The sequence below is a fragment of the Hyperoodon ampullatus genome (assembly GCF_949752795.1).
Source record: "Hyperoodon ampullatus genome assembly, chromosome: 1".
In the NCBI taxonomy this organism is placed as follows: Eukaryota; Metazoa; Chordata; class Mammalia; order Artiodactyla; family Ziphiidae; genus Hyperoodon; species Hyperoodon ampullatus.
The window spans coordinates 4781850-4799341 of NC_136914.1; the positions used below are offsets into that span (position 1 = coordinate 4781850).

Consider the following 17492-nt stretch of genomic DNA (forward strand, 5'->3'; position numbering starts at 1 on the left):
TGGATGGACAGCTACAAGAAGTGGAGATTGTAGTGAGGCTGGGCTGGGCCTCAGGGAAATGTGCCTGGAATATATGGGCTCGGTTAAAAGCACTAATAGGAAATCTATGCATATTTTCACAATTTATAATTACATTATATTTCACCGTGGTAACTTCCATAATATTATTGAGTAAAAATATAAGTAAAAATAGTCCTTTTCCTAATTTCCCTTCTCCCCTGGTTTCTTATCACTGCATTCTTTTTTTTTTTTTTAGAGGTTTACTTTATTTAGCTAGCTGCTCTTTCTCTTTGCTCTTTATGTACTGTATGCCATCATGATATGTATATGCTTCCAAATACCTAATGTAAGTAAAACATTGTTTACTTGCAAAGTGTATATACCTTTCTAAATATTTAGTTAGCGATAAATGATGGTAAAATATTGCTAAAACTAATGGCTCCTTGAAATCAGATAGAAATAATTTAGGAAATAAGCTCAAAATAACAAAATTAACTTTGTAGCAAGGTCTATTGATTTCATAGTGTTTGACCAGTTTATCAGTTGGAATTGTCCCTAGGTGATTAAGAAATACTTCTGGTTACTATGTTAATGGAAAAATTAAATTTTTAATTTTTTAATTTTAAAGCTATATTGCATATTGTCAGATTTTTCTTTAGATTTTTGTTTTTTAGTTTTAGATTTTTTTCAAAATGGAAATTTTTTATCACTCTATTTTAAAAGTAATACATGCTTTGTCTAAGATATCAAATAGTATAAAAGTGAAGAAGGTATTCGTTTTTATTCTGCCAATCTTTTCATCTACCCCCCACCAGAGATAATAGCTGATAAGTTTATGTACCTTTCCAGATTTTACATGTGTGTATTTATGTATGTGTGTACATGTACTCACATAACACATGTTAGTGTGTGTTTATATAGTTTAATTTAATTTTATTTTTAATTTTTTTATTTAAATGAGATAATAAACTATGTTCTTTGATGATCTGGAATTTTTTTTAATCAATATACTATAGACTAGTTTTCATGTCACATATATTCAGTTCAACTCACTCATTTTAATGACCGCATAGTATTCCATTAGTATAATTTAATTAGTTTTTTCCCCTAATTTTTACTATTATAAAGTGCTATATTAACTATTTTTGTATCTTAATCTTTTCTCATTCATCTGACTCCACTTTTATGAAAATTTGTAGAAGTGGAATCAGTAGCTCAATCTTTATCAGAAAACATAAAAATTTGACTTTTAACTAAATTTTTGTTTTTCTCTATGTCTAATTTCTCAAAATTAAAAAAAAAGTTTGTGTCTTTCAAGTCCAAATTTACATAGAATTACTTCTGTTCAATTAACTTATTTCTTCACTATATACATCTTTTGTGTGGATTACTTTGCATAATTTGTTGGCTAAATATCATCTGGTGTTTATTTTGAATGTAAAATCTGATCGACTTTTCAAAATTCCATATGCTGGTAGTATATCCATGACACTTGTTTCTTGATAGGCTACTTATCTTTTACATTATGCTTCACAAGGCTTGATTCCTATATATTTTTTATTTCCAGGGCACTATGAATATTTATATTTTAATCTTAAAAGATTTCTTTTAGGTTCATTATGCTATTTTTTTAAAAATTTTGTTCATTTATTGTTCTGACTACTAAAAAGTAACTCCGTATTTAATTTCTTATGTTAAGAGCAGCCTGGTTTCCCAGTGTTTCTAAATGATGCTTTGCCTTTTTCTTTTTTTAAAGCAGCTAGAGGTATTATGCAAACAGGACCATTTATATTATAAAGATAATTTTCTCTTTTAGATTCTTCATCCATTTTTAATCAAGTGCATCTAGTTGTTATGGGCTTTCTTTTGGCCTTAGTAGTTAATATTATCAGGATTTTTGTCCTTTAGGAATTAAATACTAACATATATAATAATTAGTGTGCTTTTTTAATTTGCTAATACCAACTCTGGATTTTAACAGTGGCTTCAGAGGGCACTGAGGCTGGTTAACTAGAAAGTTGGTCGGTAAACAATGGAAACTGGTCAAATATCCAGCAAGTTTTTCTCCAACGTAATTTAAATGTGTGCAGGGCAAGGGGGAGAAGTAGGCACGAGTGACGACATGATACGTAACCCGGGAGAACTCACTACACGCCCGCATTGCGACTCTTCTTAAACAGTGACAAGTGAATTAATGCTGAAATCCAAAATATGAAGTCTTACTTGGATTTGTAAAGATCTTTTGGTAGGGAGTTACTCTAGAATCTTAAGATAGCCTTCTAGTACTTAATTTTGGTAATGTCGGAAAATTTTAATATACTAATAAATGGCATGTCATTTCTTAATAAACGATTTTTTCAGTTTCCCTATGCCAATTTTATAGTGCTTTTAGATGTAAATATATAGGGGATAAAATGCGATTTCAGAGTTGTGTGCTTAAAAAAAAGCAGAGTACATATGTGTTTACCTTAATTGCATCCATATGTTTAAGTTATTCCTCCCCCAAACCCACCTTAAAATAAAGTTTTACAGCTTTATTGGTGGTTACTAAGTGTTGTACTGAGTTAACTTGTTTCCTCTGTTAGATTAGAAAGACCACTTCAGAGAGACTAAAACAGTCACTGTTAAATTGAAGGCCCTACATTGTCACTAAGCCGGTCTACTTTCCTTTACTTTTCTCTCTTTTCTTTCATTCTTTCATTTTATCTGGTGTGTGTATCTATATTCTCTCTATATGTAATGTCCCTTTCTCTCTGTATAGCCATAAAATCATGCAAGTATGCAATGGTTGGCACAGGAAACAATAGAATGCACAACTTGCTGAAAATCTTTTCATAATATTTCCATTTGGAAATCCATTAATAAATTCTCTAGGTAATATTTGAGATGCTGTTTATAAAACATAAATATGTGGTTTTACTGGAATGTCGTGAAGTATTTGCATAGTCTTTTTTTAATACTATGTATTTCAACATCTGGAATGCTGCCTGCTGAATTTAGGTTTATTATAGAAAGTAGTAACAGGCTATTTACAGAAATAATTGGGAATTGATGAATAAGAATGAAGTAAGCTTTTTAGTGGAAAAATTTTTTAATTTTTATTGGAATATAGTTGCTTTACAATGTTGTGTTAGTTTCTTGCTGTACAGCAAAGTAGTAGAAATGTTTAACAGAATGTTTTTTCAGTGCTGGGCTGCTCTGTAATAGTGTTAGGAGTGTATCTCTTAGCTGCATACCTGCTGAATTATGCTGACTTGGATAGCCATTCATTCATTAAGTAAATATTGATTGAGCACCTACTGTGTGTCAGGCCCCCAGAAGCACAGAAATACTTAGAAGTCTCTGGTCTCAGGAAGACTTATAGTCTAATTGATAAGATAGAAATGAGATCAATAATTAGAATTTTAGTTAAGTAGGTAGTAGGGGTCTGTGTGCATTGCTCCAAAGCAACAGGGCAGGGCAGCAACAGTCTGGCTGAGATCTAGAAACAGATTTCTCAGAGTACAGAGATGCTGAGCTGAGTCTTAAAGAATGAGGAGGAGGCAACCGCACAGAGAAAGGGAATAGAAAAAATCGGAAAACAAATATGGAAGCAGTTTGACACATTACATCGCACATTATAGAGTGTGAGAGGGACAGTGTCAGGGCATGAGACTGGAAACATAGGCAGGAGCTAGATTCCTATTATTAATCTTAATTATAAGTGGTTAGTAACATTTATTAAATGCTTTCTTAACCTCAGCCAGACACCATGTTGTCTTTTATGTATATGCTGTAATAATAACATCAAACACTGACCTGTCAAGAACTGTCCCAAGTGTTTTATATTATCTCATTTAATCTTCACAACAACCCAGTAAAGACCCACTGTCATTATTACCACTTGTAGACGAGGAAACTAAGGCATAACTTGCTGGAGTCACTCAGCTAATATGTGATAAAGCTAATACTTGGACTGAGGCGGTCTGATTGCAGTGTCTGCATACTTAACCCCATGCTACGGGGCCACGCCGTGATAAGGAATTTGGATGGAAGGATTTTAACTAGAGAAGTCACATAATCACATTTGCAGCTTTAGGGCTGAACATCTTTCAAGTCCAGGTGTGTTTAACCCTTCTGAACAAAGATGAAGGCTGCTGGCTAATGTTTATAATTTGGGGTCATTTTTTGATATTTTTGTTCTCAGTGTAGTTTTGCAGTAGACCTGAAAAAATAAACTGCTTAAAGGCAGGCACACTCTCCTATTTTCCAATAAATCTTTCTAGCACATTGCCTACGCTGAACCACCACCTTAAAATAACCTAAGGCCAAATGTGTTAATAATTATTGAAATTGACTAATGGGTACATAGGGATCCATTATCCTATTCCATAATAAAAATTTAACATAATAAACGAATTCTAAAAATATATCACCTGGGACCAAAACTCTCTTGGTGAAGGAGAGTTCATTAAAAACAGTTTAGGCATTTGGTAGAGTTCATTAAGCTACGCTCTTACCTATTCACCTTCCTGAATGTTATACCTGTATGGTTCCTGTGATTTCAAACCTCCGTTATGCCTCTGAATTTTCTATTGCTGTATACAAAGGGCTGAAGGGAAAAGTGAAGAGAGTAATAAACAAAATTACTTGAGGGGCTTTTTCAAATCACACATATTCCCCCAGGATTTCTCACTTAGCCCTTAAGAATCACTGCTACAGTGAGACACTGGAGTGTTGTCATAACCCTCAGGTGTGCAGGGGGCTGAAAGTGAGAATTACTGCCTTTAGTGACATCCTTCAGAACTTTTCTAAGAAAGACTCTTTTGACTTCTTTGTAACAGCAGCTATCAGCCTTCACTTATCACTCCCCCATTCTCCTCCTCACCCCCATTTTGCCTCATCAAGAACTGTGCTTGGGCTTCCCTGGTGGCGCAGTGGTTGAGAGTCTGCCTGCTGATGCCGGGGACACGGGTTCGTGCCCCGGTCTGGGAAGATCCCACATGTCGCGGAGCAGCTGGGCCCGTGAGCCATGGCCGCTGAGCCTGCGCGTCCGGAGCCTGTGCTCCGCAACGGGAGAGGCCACAACAGTGAGAGGCCCGCGTACCGCAAAAAAAAAAAAAAAAGTACTGTGCTTGTTTTTTGTCCCAGTATAACCCTAGATGAGGCACAAGGGTCTGGGCGGCCTTGCTGTATAAAAGGTAATCAGTAAACTTTTTTGTTGTGTGAATACTACGTACAAGGTACTGTTCTTCCTGCTGCACACTACTAAAGTCTGATTTTCTTACCCTATAGTATAGTTGCTGAGACAGACCAGAAATCTCATAAAAGCTAAATAACATTACAGGGAAGCCTGAGTCAAGTATGTAATCAGCAGCATGAATAGACTCTAAGATTTGGGATGTGTTACACCAACAAGGTAGAACTCAAGCAGGGTTTTCTAGAGAGGGGTACGACTTAGAAAACTGAAGACGAGGGGGACTAATCTAGGAGAGTCAGCGGCATGAGAGAAAACATAAGGCAGAAATGGCGGGTTACATTTGTGGAAGAAAATCAGCTTGACAGTACAGGGCATAGGATGAGGGAATAAAAGAGAGGTAGGAAGACTTATATTGCCTAGCGGTAGGTCTTTATCTTTTTTTTTTCTTTTTAAATTTTTTATTTTGAATAATTTTAGACACAGACAAGTTGAAAACATAGTAGAAAAATTTCCGGTATACATTTCTTCCCAGGCTCCCCTAAGATCAGCACCTTACATAACCTTAGTAAAATGATCAAGACCATAAAAATAACATTGGTTCAATGTAATTAACTAAACTACAGACCTTGTGAAATGTCATCACATTCTTTAACTATTCTTTTTCTGTCTAATGATCTTATGCAGAATTCCACATTGTATTTAGTTGATACTTTCTTGGTTTTCTTCTATATGTAACAGTGACTCAGTCTGCTTCTCTTTAATGGTCTTGATATTTGTGAAAAGTGGTCAGATATTTGGTTGAATGTCCCTTAATTTGTCTTTCTGATATTTTCATGTGATTCGAACGAAGTTACTTATTTTTTGTCAAGGATACCATAGAAATTATATAGCATTCTTCTCAGGGCCTCATATCAAGGAGTAGGCCTTTGTCTTTTAAGTACTGGCAGTTAATTGAAGACATTTGATCAGGGCAATATTATATAAAGGAGAGTTTGAGCTCAATTCTGCAGGATACACACATAAACACAACGAGAGGGCAAGATCAAAAACCATTGACTTGAATTTCTCTTGCATGAATGACACCCAAATCAATACCTCTGATGTTTCATCCCAGAGCGAGTCCCGGGGCTTTCTTTTGAGCACTGGACATCTCAACCTGGCTCGACAGCTCTCACTAGTTCTCCCTCACAGAAACTTGTATTTCTATTTATTGCTTTACTACTCTAAAATATGCAAGTTCAAAAGAAAAGAATTCGTGTTGTCTTTTCTCTTTTCTTCATTGCTCAAAGTCATCAGTCTCTAAGACCTGTTGATTTTGCCTTAGATCATGGTTTGTGTATTTATCCCTTTCTTGCAAATAGCACAGCTTCCATAAGGACTGAGGTATACAGTTCCTTATGTTTTAGACTGCTCTCTGAACCTCCAAGGAGATCTCCCTGTCTCTGGGCACTTAGCCCTGCAGTATACTTTGAAATCCTGAGCCAGATTTCAGTTTTTTTCAATAATGTATTCATCCTCATCACGCTCATTGTAAACTCCTGAAGCATTTCTTCCTCCTCTATTTTAGCTGTGTTCAATGGGGATCGTGCTGAGTCCCAAACCCAACAATAATACAACATTTTATTTCGTGCCTTTTATGTGCTTGGTATTATGCTAAGCACTTTATATGTATTATTTAATTTTCCAAACAACTCTATGAGCTAGGCATTATTGTTATCATCTTTATTTTATCAATGGGGAAACAGATGAAGCTACTCGTTCAAAGTCATGCAGCAGATAAATGGTGAAGTCAAGATGAGCTCTCTGAACCATCTGACTCCACAGGCCCAGTGTGGGAGCAGTCTGTTCCCCTTCTTTTCAATGGGGGGAAATGCATGTGGGCTATTGGGCGGGGGCTACTGAAGGCAGCAGCAGTCAAAGGAAAGGGCACTGGCCTTGCTAACCGTTTTTCAAAGAGACTTAAGGTTCACATTCATAAAGCAAGTCATAAATCCATATATCATCCCACGTCCTTCTCTGTGACTACCTTAGGCTTCACGTTGCCCTTTTGTGATATTTTTTTCCTCAAGACTGTCCTTGATGTTGATCATAAATTCTTTTTACCCCATCAAAAGATGTTTTAGGTGCTGATCTGAAAGGATCCTAGTGTCTACTCCTTACTTCCTGTTGGCTCCTTTTCTGGTTTCTGAAGTCTGAGACCAGCCTTATCTCCTACTATATAAAACCAACCCTTGCCTAGCCGTGCTGCTCTAATTGTGTGTGCGCATACTTTGTTCACTGTAATGATGATGATGATGGTGATATTAGAGGTACTTTATTAATTCAGCCATTAGATTGTAAGCTCATGTTTTTTGTGTGCTCAGTCTTATCCCTAGGCCCTGATAAAGAGACAGAGTAGCTTAACGGTTGAGCATATGAGCTCTAGAATCAAGCTGCTGGGGTGCAGATTTTGAGTCTGCCATTTAATTACCATGTGACCTTGGACAGGATACTTAAGTTCTTTGTGCATTATTTTCCTTATCTATAAAATGGATACAGTAAAGTACTCATATCATACAATTTAAAGATTAAATGATATAAGATAGTAAAATCACTTAGAAAAGTTCCTGGCAATAATAAGTACTAAATAAATATTTGTTATTGATGTTGTTAGCAGCCCTCAATGAGTATTTTTTTATATAAATTTATTTATTTATTTATCTGGCTGCTTTGGGTCTTCGTTGCTGCACGTGGGCTTTCTCTAGTTGCGTGGAGCCAGGGCTACTCTTCTTGTGGAGCACAGGCTCCAGGTGTGCGGGCTTCAGTAGTTGTGGCAGGTGGGCTTCAGTAGTTGTGGCGCATGGGCTTAGTTGCTCCGTGGCATGTGGGATCTTCCCGGACCAGGGCTCGAACCCCTGTCCCCAGCATTGGCAGGCGGATTCTTAACCACTGTGCCACCAGGGAAGCCCCTCAATGAGTATCTGTTGACTGCATTTTGAGGGTCTAATCTGTACTAATAAGCACTTTGCTGTGTTTTTTACATGTATATCATTTATTCATTAATATAACACTATGAGGTTGGTACTATTATCCACATTTTACAGGAAGAAAATTGAAACTTAGGTTGAATGACTTGCCCTAGGTCACATAGCTTATAAGTGGTGTGCAGTCAGGATTTGCACGTGGTCTGTGTGGCTTCAAAGCCTGTGCTGCTTCCACCATAACACTCAGCTTTCACAGAGGTGCCTTCCAGTCTTTTCTGCCTAAGCAAGTCATAGTGCATTCCTTGAATTTATGGGACTGACTGCATCAAACTGTTATTCAGCCATCCAAGTACATGCCCTGCTTTCTGTATTAGGAATACTTTCTTCAAGGGCAGAAACATTGACACCTAATACTGCTGTATACATAGTTGATGATTATGATTGAATGCATAAATGGATGAGTTGCTATCATTGTTTCTTCAAAGGTCATTGTAAAGGACTACTAATGGTATCCTTATCAAATAAAAAAAGGAAATTAATACTGGATAATGATTATATTTCCCTGTTTATGACTTATTAATTGCCTACAGTCCTGTAGAGCATATAATAATTGAATACTCGTTTTCTTAAGGATTACAAAATAGCATGATGAACATATATTCCCTTACAAAGCGGTTTTCTTCATCCTTTTAGCCCAGAAGTTGAGAATACTGACTGTGTGGGGTGTTGAGGTCACCTTTATGTATCTTTGCTTCCTTCCATCCCCTCACACATACTGTAGCATTTATTCATTCACCCAATTTAGGGATCTAAGAGTGAAGAAGATAGGTAAGGTCCTCGCTCTCATGGATCTTGTATTTTAGTGGGAGGAGACAGGCATAAACAAGTAAACAAATAAAATCATTACAGACAGTGACCGCATCTGGCATTTAACAGTTTTCCTTGATGAGGTTGGGAAGTGAGCATCTCTGCTGGGTGGACAGGAAGAGCCATGGTCGGAAACGCGCGACAAAGGGCACAGGCACGCATCTTTCGAAAAGGGCGCACACACATGTTTCTTGTGTTTGGTCAGTCCCCGGGTTAACCCTCTCATGCTTGGATACAACATATGGCTTTTACTTTGTTGTTTAGCCACTGAGCTTCAAAGAGACTGTCAACAATGATGCTCTTCAAAAGTAATAGCATCAAGCAATTTTCACAGGTGCTGGGTTTCTTTTTTCTACTTCCCAGGGTGAGATGGGGCCTAGAATCAAAGCAGCAGTAGGTTTTCTCTATACCTGTAAAAGATTAGCTGTAGTCATCAGGGGTGATGCGAGCAAGGGAAAAAATGCAAGAAAACAGAGATGAAGCCAAAAAAGGACAATTTCTGATTGTAATAGCTGGTTTCTGTTTCCTATCACTGAGCAAGATGAGAAAGTTTTGCAGGGTTTTGTAGGAACAGCTTCCACGGTAGTGAAGAATGACCTCACCTTCAATGCCCTACCAGGTGCTTAGCCCCACTGTGAAAACGCAAGGTTGATTTCCAACATGAAACAAGCCAGAAGTGTGGAATGACATTTTCAGGTGACAGTTGTGGTGGTTTTGCCTGTAATTAGCACCTCTTAACCCTCAAACTTGCCCGTGCCTTTTTCAGGCTGTCGAAGCTCAAATCCGAAGTTTTGGGCAGACGCCTTCTCAGCTCCTCATAGAGCCCCATCCTCCCAGAGGTTCTGCCATGCAAGCGGTAAGTGCTGCCTGCACTCTCCTCATTTCTTGCCTCTATTTGAGACCCTGCTTGACATTCATAACTGTTTTTCCTTGTGCTTGAGATTCTCCACCACATCTGGGCCTGTTCTTCTTATGCACTGTTTGTGAACTTGCTAACAGCCAGCCAATACTGCCTGTTCTCCCGCAGTCTTCGGGAAGCAGACGTTGCTCCAATGCTCTAGTATTTCATCAGGTTGTGCTCTGTGTTGCAGAGTTAAAAGGTCCATAATTGTCTCGTACCCTCAACTCTAGGACAGAATCTCCAGACATGGGATGGATAACTTTTCTGGTTTGATCCTATGAGTGTCTAGATTAGTTTTCCTATTGTGTTTATTCTTTACATCCCAATATGTTTTTCAGTTTGGGAATTTCAGTTTGGGAAGTAATCCTAATATGTAGGAAATGTTACTGAGAGTCAGGGACTTTGGAAGAAAAAATGATGATGACGATGATGATACACTGTACGTCAAAGCTTAGTGCATAAGACAGTGATTTACATTTCCTGGGATTCTGAGGGACAGATGTGCATTTCTTGCCTTTCACCTTGGCTCCCTCACAGACTGCGGGGGCAGGTACTGAGGCGTCAGGCTCTTTCCACGTGGTCTTTCTTCATCAAGGACGTTCGCCCAGGCCACTCCCATGGTGGGAGCCGTGTTCCAGGAGAACACTTGGGCATGACTGCTTGAAGCTTGCTTTGGAACGTGCATAACGCTGTTTATGCCGCATTCTATTGGTCAAAAGCAAGTCAGTCAGAGGCCAGCCCAGAATCAGGAGTAGGGAAATAGAGTAGAACTGTAAACTATGTGGCTGTTCCTCTTTTACGGTTCCTGAAATTTCAGGGGGAAATACTTCAATGATAAAGAAAATTCAGCTTGGGAACAAATACTGAATGGCATGACAAAAATCATATTTTAAAACTACAGGCGATAGGTATTATATTTTTTCTTGAATTGTCCCTCAATAAAACAGGTTGCACATTACTGTTTTAAATTAAGAGTAGGGGATATAATGTCTGTTTCCATAAATGTAATGAATATATATTTTTAAAATTTATTTATTTTTGGCTGCGTCAGGTCTGTGTTGCTACACGCGGGCTTTCTCTAGTTGTGGCCAGCGGGGGCTACTCTTCATTGCGGCGCGTGGGCTTCTCATTGTGGTGGCTTCTCTTGTTGCAGAGCGTCAGCTCTAAGCACGCAGGCTCAGTAGTTGTGGCTCGTGGGCTTACTTGCTCCGCGGCATGTGGGATCTTCCCGGACCAGGGCTCGAACCCATGTCGCCTGCATTAACAGGCAGATTCTTAACCACTGCGCCACCAGGGAAGTCCCTGACTAATTTTAAATGGATTCTGATTCCATGTTGTGGCTTAGAACCATAGAATTTTTTGTTAGGTGCCAAGAGAGCCAGGGATACAGATGTGGTCCTCTCTGCCTCTGACCCTCTTTCTCTTTCTTCCTTTCTCTTTCCATATTTCCTTCTTCTTTGTGTCTTTTCCCCTTTTGGCCTCTTGGTCATCTTCTTTCTTCTTCCAAGTCTTTTTTCCCCCCTCTTTCTCTATATGAATTGACCATTATTATAAACTACAAGCATTTAAAAAACTGTTTGCATAACCGTTTCCCCTCAGTGTTTTTAAGTGGATGAAATCATATTTAAAAGAACGTAAAGGGTAGCTTTAGTGAAAAGACTACACGAGAAACGAACACTTGGCAGGAACAGTGGAAGGTAATGCCATAAACATAGGAAGAACGATTTACGTGTGGGGTTTGGAATGAGTTTTAGTAAATAGCTTGTCAGTGAGATGCAGGCTGCTGCGGTGCTGGCTCATGGAGGCACCTCCACTGCTCCATTGACGTTCTTCCTGGGTCACGGCACAGCCTCGGTCCCTGGGACCAAGACGGAGTTCCTACTGCCAAGCCTCTCTCCATGGCAAAAGGATGACGGGTTCACTGAGGCACATCAGCTTTACTGTCCCGAGGGTGGCAAGGCTGGGAAGAAGGCACGTGCTTATTTGAGGATGGGAGGCCATCTCTCCCATTATCCTCATCCTCTGAATCGAATACCTGAACTCCTTTTCAGACCTGTGCAAATTGTGCTTTTCCTCTTATACATACATGGGTGGGAAAGAAAGGTGTGTTAGAAAGAAACCAGAGTTGTCAACGAGTGCATACTTCATCTGGGGAAACCGAATGAAATCCGGCTAGCAGCTTCCTACTTCTACCTCATACTGGGCTCGCAGGGGCACCCAGGATTGGATGAGAGTTTTTTCTCTTCCCCCCGATTTGACCAGCTGTCCCGCTCATCCATAGCTGTTACTGTGACTCTAGACTAGCCCAGTACGCTGGGCTGGGCTTTTTCTTATTTCTAGTGTTCCTTATTCCATACTCACGAGCCAAGGATGTGAGGGTGCTCCCAAGAGTTTCCTGCTACTTGCCTGCACTGGGAGCTCTAGTCAGGATGAAATGTACAGGAACAGCCGGAGAGACAGCTTGTTGGAAGGATGCAGGGGACGGTTCTGGATATGGTGTCTGCGGCTTTCTATGGAAAAGGGCTTGCTTGTCCTTGCCATGTGGCTAAGAGATGGCCACTAGAGGCACTATGTAAACAAGACATTCTTCCTATATGTTAGAGATTTTCCTGTGTTTTTTTAAGGGCATAAACATTGGAATTATTCAATTTGAGCCTAATTGTATTTACAACATGAGCTGTTAAGCTCAGAAATATGTATCAACTTCCTTTCAGTGGGACTTCATGATGTATGTTTTAGTCTGACTTTCTCAGAGTTTATAAATTGACTTTAGTAAATATTATTTTTTTTAAAAACCTACGCAGTTGAAAAGTAAGGCTTGGTGTTCCGAAATGACATTTGTTTCCTTTTCCCAGAACTTCATCAAAGCTAGCTTACAGGATATTTTGTGGTTGGCTGATTGTTTCTCATTTTTACCCAATTTCACAGAATTCCTTAAAACTGTGTAAGAGGTTCTTTGTATAGCAGAGGTTACTTATTGATATCAGAGGTTTTAAAAATCAAAGACCCAAATGTTATTGTTTTTTACTACCATTCAGATGAGTTCCCCCATCAACCATCACTGCAGCACACACACACACACACACACACACACACACACACACGAATGTAGCAGAAATTAAAGCCACCTCGTGCTGCGTTAAGTGCATGCGCCATAATATACACCAGGTGTAGTAATTAGCAGGCACACGAAGGCTGCCTATTTGTCTGGTTTTGCTGCTGTTGCTGTATCCCCCTGTGTTTTCACACCATCAGATAGTTGGATTTAATTGAGGCCACATCAGATGAGGCATTACTGACACCTTTAATTGAATGAGCATCCAGGGAGGATTAACTCATAATATTGATTGGCTTTTAGCCACTTGCTTAGAAGGGTGTCTGGGTAGCTTATTAGTTGCCTTTATTTACACCTTTATGCAAAGAGTGCAAATAGGAATTCTTAGTGCAATATGTTTTTCTAAGTAGTCTTAATAACTTTTTTTAAAAAGCACTGATAATAAAAATGCAAATGTATTTAATTTTTTATTAGCAGTTCTGAATAAATACGTGTTAAATATATGTGCCTACACATTTACATATACCTGGTGTTTTGAAATATGGCAAGAGGAAAGCAGCCAGAAGCACTTCATCAAAGTGTTTCAATTCTGAATGATACTAATCAGCTATTAGAAAATAGACATGGTAGAGGAGATTTGCTGAAAATGCATAGTGCAATTACTGTATGATAGCATACTACCACAAAGTATAAATAAAGCCAATAAATCAGAGTGGTGTTATGTATGTCTCGGATTATGACATATGGTTTATAGGAATGTTCTAAATCTTAGTAGTCTTCCAGATTTATTTTGTTGCTAGTTATTAGAACAGACAATGTTTTGTTTAACATTTTCAGTTACTTTTTGCTTTTCAAAGGAGAAATCAAAAGCCTTGAGCTTTAGTTTCTTTACCAAGAGGGAGGGGGGCATCTAGCTATTTCTCTTTATCCTTAGCTACAGCAGAAAGCAGTGGCATTTGCATTATAATAGGGCAGTGTTTATGACTTGGTACGCTATATAAATATATTGTTTTTACAAGTACATTTAATTATGCATTGCTTTGAAACACCTTTATAATTAAGTTTGTGTATTACGTTCATGAATTATTTCTCTACTATGATAATACATGCATGCTGTACAGCTATGATGTTTAAATATATTTGTTAATTAATTACCTCATTATTTAGTTGTCAAAATCTTCATGCTAACTCAACACAGCTTCTGATGAACTTTGGAAATTACCGTGGCTCGCTTTTGTGCCCATTGCCCATTCTCATTCCTTTTTTTTTCTCTTTTGTATCAATACTTGACACATAATAGCAATTGGAATGGTTTAACACAGTCCCCAATACTTTGCCTATTTAGAATTGAAATCAAATCATTCTTTTAGTTCTTCACGGGAGCTGGGTGGGGAAGGGAGTTAATAAAATTTGTGGATTTTTAAAGTGTTTCTGTTAATGTAGTTTTACTTCAATCACCTAGAAATTCAACTAATGACATACGTGAAAACCAAACAAATACTAATTGCTGTTTCTATAAGCCTTTCTGCTTCACTGTGCTCTCACTTACAACTTGTGTTAACATGGTCTTCCCTGTTCTTTTCCTGCACCCTTTCTTTCTTGTCTTTCCTTGTCTTTTCCTTCTTGTATATTTGGATCTTGTCTTGCCCACTCAACAGTATCTCCTCCTGCAGAGCCCATTGATGTTCACAGACCAAGCTCAGCAGGATGTTATCATGGTTCTAAAGTTCCCCTCCAACTCCCCTGTCACTCACGTGGCGGCCAACACCCAGCCTGGGTTGGCAACTCCCGCTGTGATCACAGTCACTGCTAACAGGCTATTTGCCGTGAACAAGTGGCACAACCTTCCGGGTAAGTAAAGAAATATCCTTATAAGGCATAGTATAACTGCTGAACACTGTATAAAGATATTTTAATTCTACCTAAATATATGATATCTCAACATTTAAGCTTTTTAGTTTTCAAGCATTAGTCTGAATCAAAATTAAACATACTTTGAAAGGTTTAAAGAAGTTCCCTCTGAGGCATATAATGCAAAAGTTAAAACATAAACTCTTCTTTGGCATCTGGTGGTTTGTCTTTATTCCTTGGAGATAAATATTATTTCTCATATAATGATATTCTATATTGTGTCCATAAATAGTATGTATTTATTTATCAGATGTTCCTCTTTTTTCCACTTATTCATTTGCTCCATAAACACTTCTGATTGTCCACTATGTACCTTTTTATACATGGCATGGAAGTATTTGTTGTGGATGACAGAAAAAAGAACACTTAAGTTACCCAGCTAAAATATTACAAACCCATAAGTACATTCTGTTCTTTCATTAAGTGCTGAATAATTAGGGTAACTAATGGCAAGATACTGAAATAACCGTCAGAATCACAAACAGTCAAATCTGAAGAGACATGAGAGTTCGTCCAGTCTGGGCCCACATTTTACCAGTAAAGATACTGAGCCCCAGGGAGCTTGCCTTGTTCAGTATCACATATGGCAAGTCAGTGGCAGAGCCAGGTTTGAACCCAAGTCTTCTGACTCAAATTTTATGATCACCCCTCTGTGATTTATTGTCTCTCATTAGAACAGGAATGTTGGGATCTGGATTTAGCACTGTTCCTTTTGGCCACTAGTTAGAAATTCTTTTTTTACAGAAGGAAAATCTTTTAAAGTCCTGGAGATTATAGGCTTTTCTTCCCAAGCCATTGTTTTAGGTAGGAAATTTTAAAAGATAGATTTTAATAGCCTGTTAACTTGTTATTAAATCTGTAAAATGTGCATAAAGCACTACCCATTATAATACCTGAAATGGTTGCACAAATATAAATTCTTGAACAAGGGCCTCATGCCAAATTAAATGCAAGAGATTTTAGAATGGAACAGGATTGAATTGACGTTCAAACAAAAAGTAGGTGCACTAACTATGTTCAATAATGTACTAAGGTATGCATCATGACGAATCTGTGGTTGGTCTCAGAATTTCTTAAATACAGCCATTTTCCTGGCCATTAGAAATGAAATGAATGGCGATATTTGATTAGAGAATAGATTTCATAACAGTAGAGAAGGTAAAAATCAAGGCAGGTATAGTATCTCTATTATTAGGCCCTTTTAGTCCCTTTTCTTCAAACGAACATACCTTACAGAGGTAAATGTGTATGCAAATGCCACACTTATATTTTGGGACCAAAGATTATAATTTGATTAACTACTGTGATTTCTTTTTTTGTTTGTTTCTTTCTCTAAATACCACTCGTTAGAAGAAGAACATGCTGACGGTGTGTTCTGCCATGCACACCAGAGGATTTACCTCTGCTGTGTGCAGTTACCCTTAGAGCTTGGCAAAAGCACCAGTGTGTGTGGCCTAAGGGCCCCTGCAAACCATGCTTATCCTGGGTGGCTAGCTCTGGTGGCTCTGAGAACCTCTTCAGTCTAAACAGAGTGACAGTACATGTGAGGAGGGACAAAACTTTTCAACTGCTAGAAAGCCCTGAGCACTCTCCACCCCTATCTTTAGTCTTAGCCTAGCAATGAGCTAGCTCAGCAGGAACTGAGCTGGCTCAACCAGAGGGCTGCTAGGTCTCCAGCTGATACTTAGTCGTTAGGCTCCCTCCCTCAGCACTGATGACTGAGCTCCTGACACACCCCTTTGGAGCAAGCCCATTTCCCTGGGCTCCCTTTAGTATCAGTACTTGATTGTCAGCTGTTCTCTTCCCTACTCCCTACTTTTCTATTGATCTGTAAAGTGATTCAGGGGCCGCGTCCCTCTGCTGGAGTACCACATATGGTACATCCACCTGCTCTGAGCCCAAGCTCACTTTTCTGTAAGGTAAGAGCTTGGGAGACTGCATACATTTTGCCACTTCTTGCCTAGAATTCTCCCTAGTGGGCTTTCTTTGGGTCTGTACCTTGTGTCACTGGTGGTTTTTGTCCCCATCCTCTGGCTTTATAGTACAACACAGCAACTCTTCACCAGGTAAATTACAAAGAATGATAACATACGGAAATACACAGGTGATTCCCTTTCTACAATGTGACTCCAATTCTCAGTACACCTAAACCTAAAAATATTAAGCATCCATTTTGTTAAATCTGTGCCTCATTTCAGGTATTTTTATTTACATAAATCTGATCTTTCATCCTATGTTGTGCTGCCTTTACCTGTCAGTATGCCTTGATTTAAAACAAATGTCAAAACTTCCTAACAGCTTTTTTTTCAATGAATATCAAATTCATGTTGCAGTTTTTTTTTTAGTTTAGATTCTGGTTCTTTTCTGAGATGCTATGTTTTCTGTAGCTTGTTCATTAGACAGCTAGCTCCTGTCAGTGCAGTGTCTGAGTCCTGATTTAGGGGAACAGTCATCTTTATCCTTCCATCTCACTCAGAGGACCTTGCAGAGCCTCTGAAACAATAAAATAATGGCACCTAATGTCTACAGAGCATTTTGTAGCTTCTGAATACTGTTTTAATCACTTCACACATATTAACTCACTGAATCCCCTCAATAACCTGAGGATGTAGGTTC

The 17492-nt window shown here is 38.6% G+C and overlaps 1 protein-coding gene across 4 annotated transcripts in view; it reads left to right on the top strand.

Moving 5' to 3' along the window:
* The window catches only part of LRBA (LPS responsive beige-like anchor protein), a gene marked incomplete at both ends in the record, with an annotated part of 768451 nt that overhangs the window by 709955 nt on the left and 41004 nt on the right, over positions 1–17492 (top strand). For 3 of the 4 annotated variants that reach the window (XM_079699415.1, XM_079699414.1, XM_079699416.1), the window contains 2 exons: positions 9776–9865; positions 14639–14816. In XM_079699415.1, the coding sequence (XP_079555541.1) occupies positions 9776–9865; positions 14639–14816 (268 nt within the window). Of the gene's footprint in view, positions 1–9775; positions 9866–14623; positions 14817–17492 lie in introns of all 4 variants that reach the window. The other variant, XM_079699417.1, reaches the window with a different exon arrangement.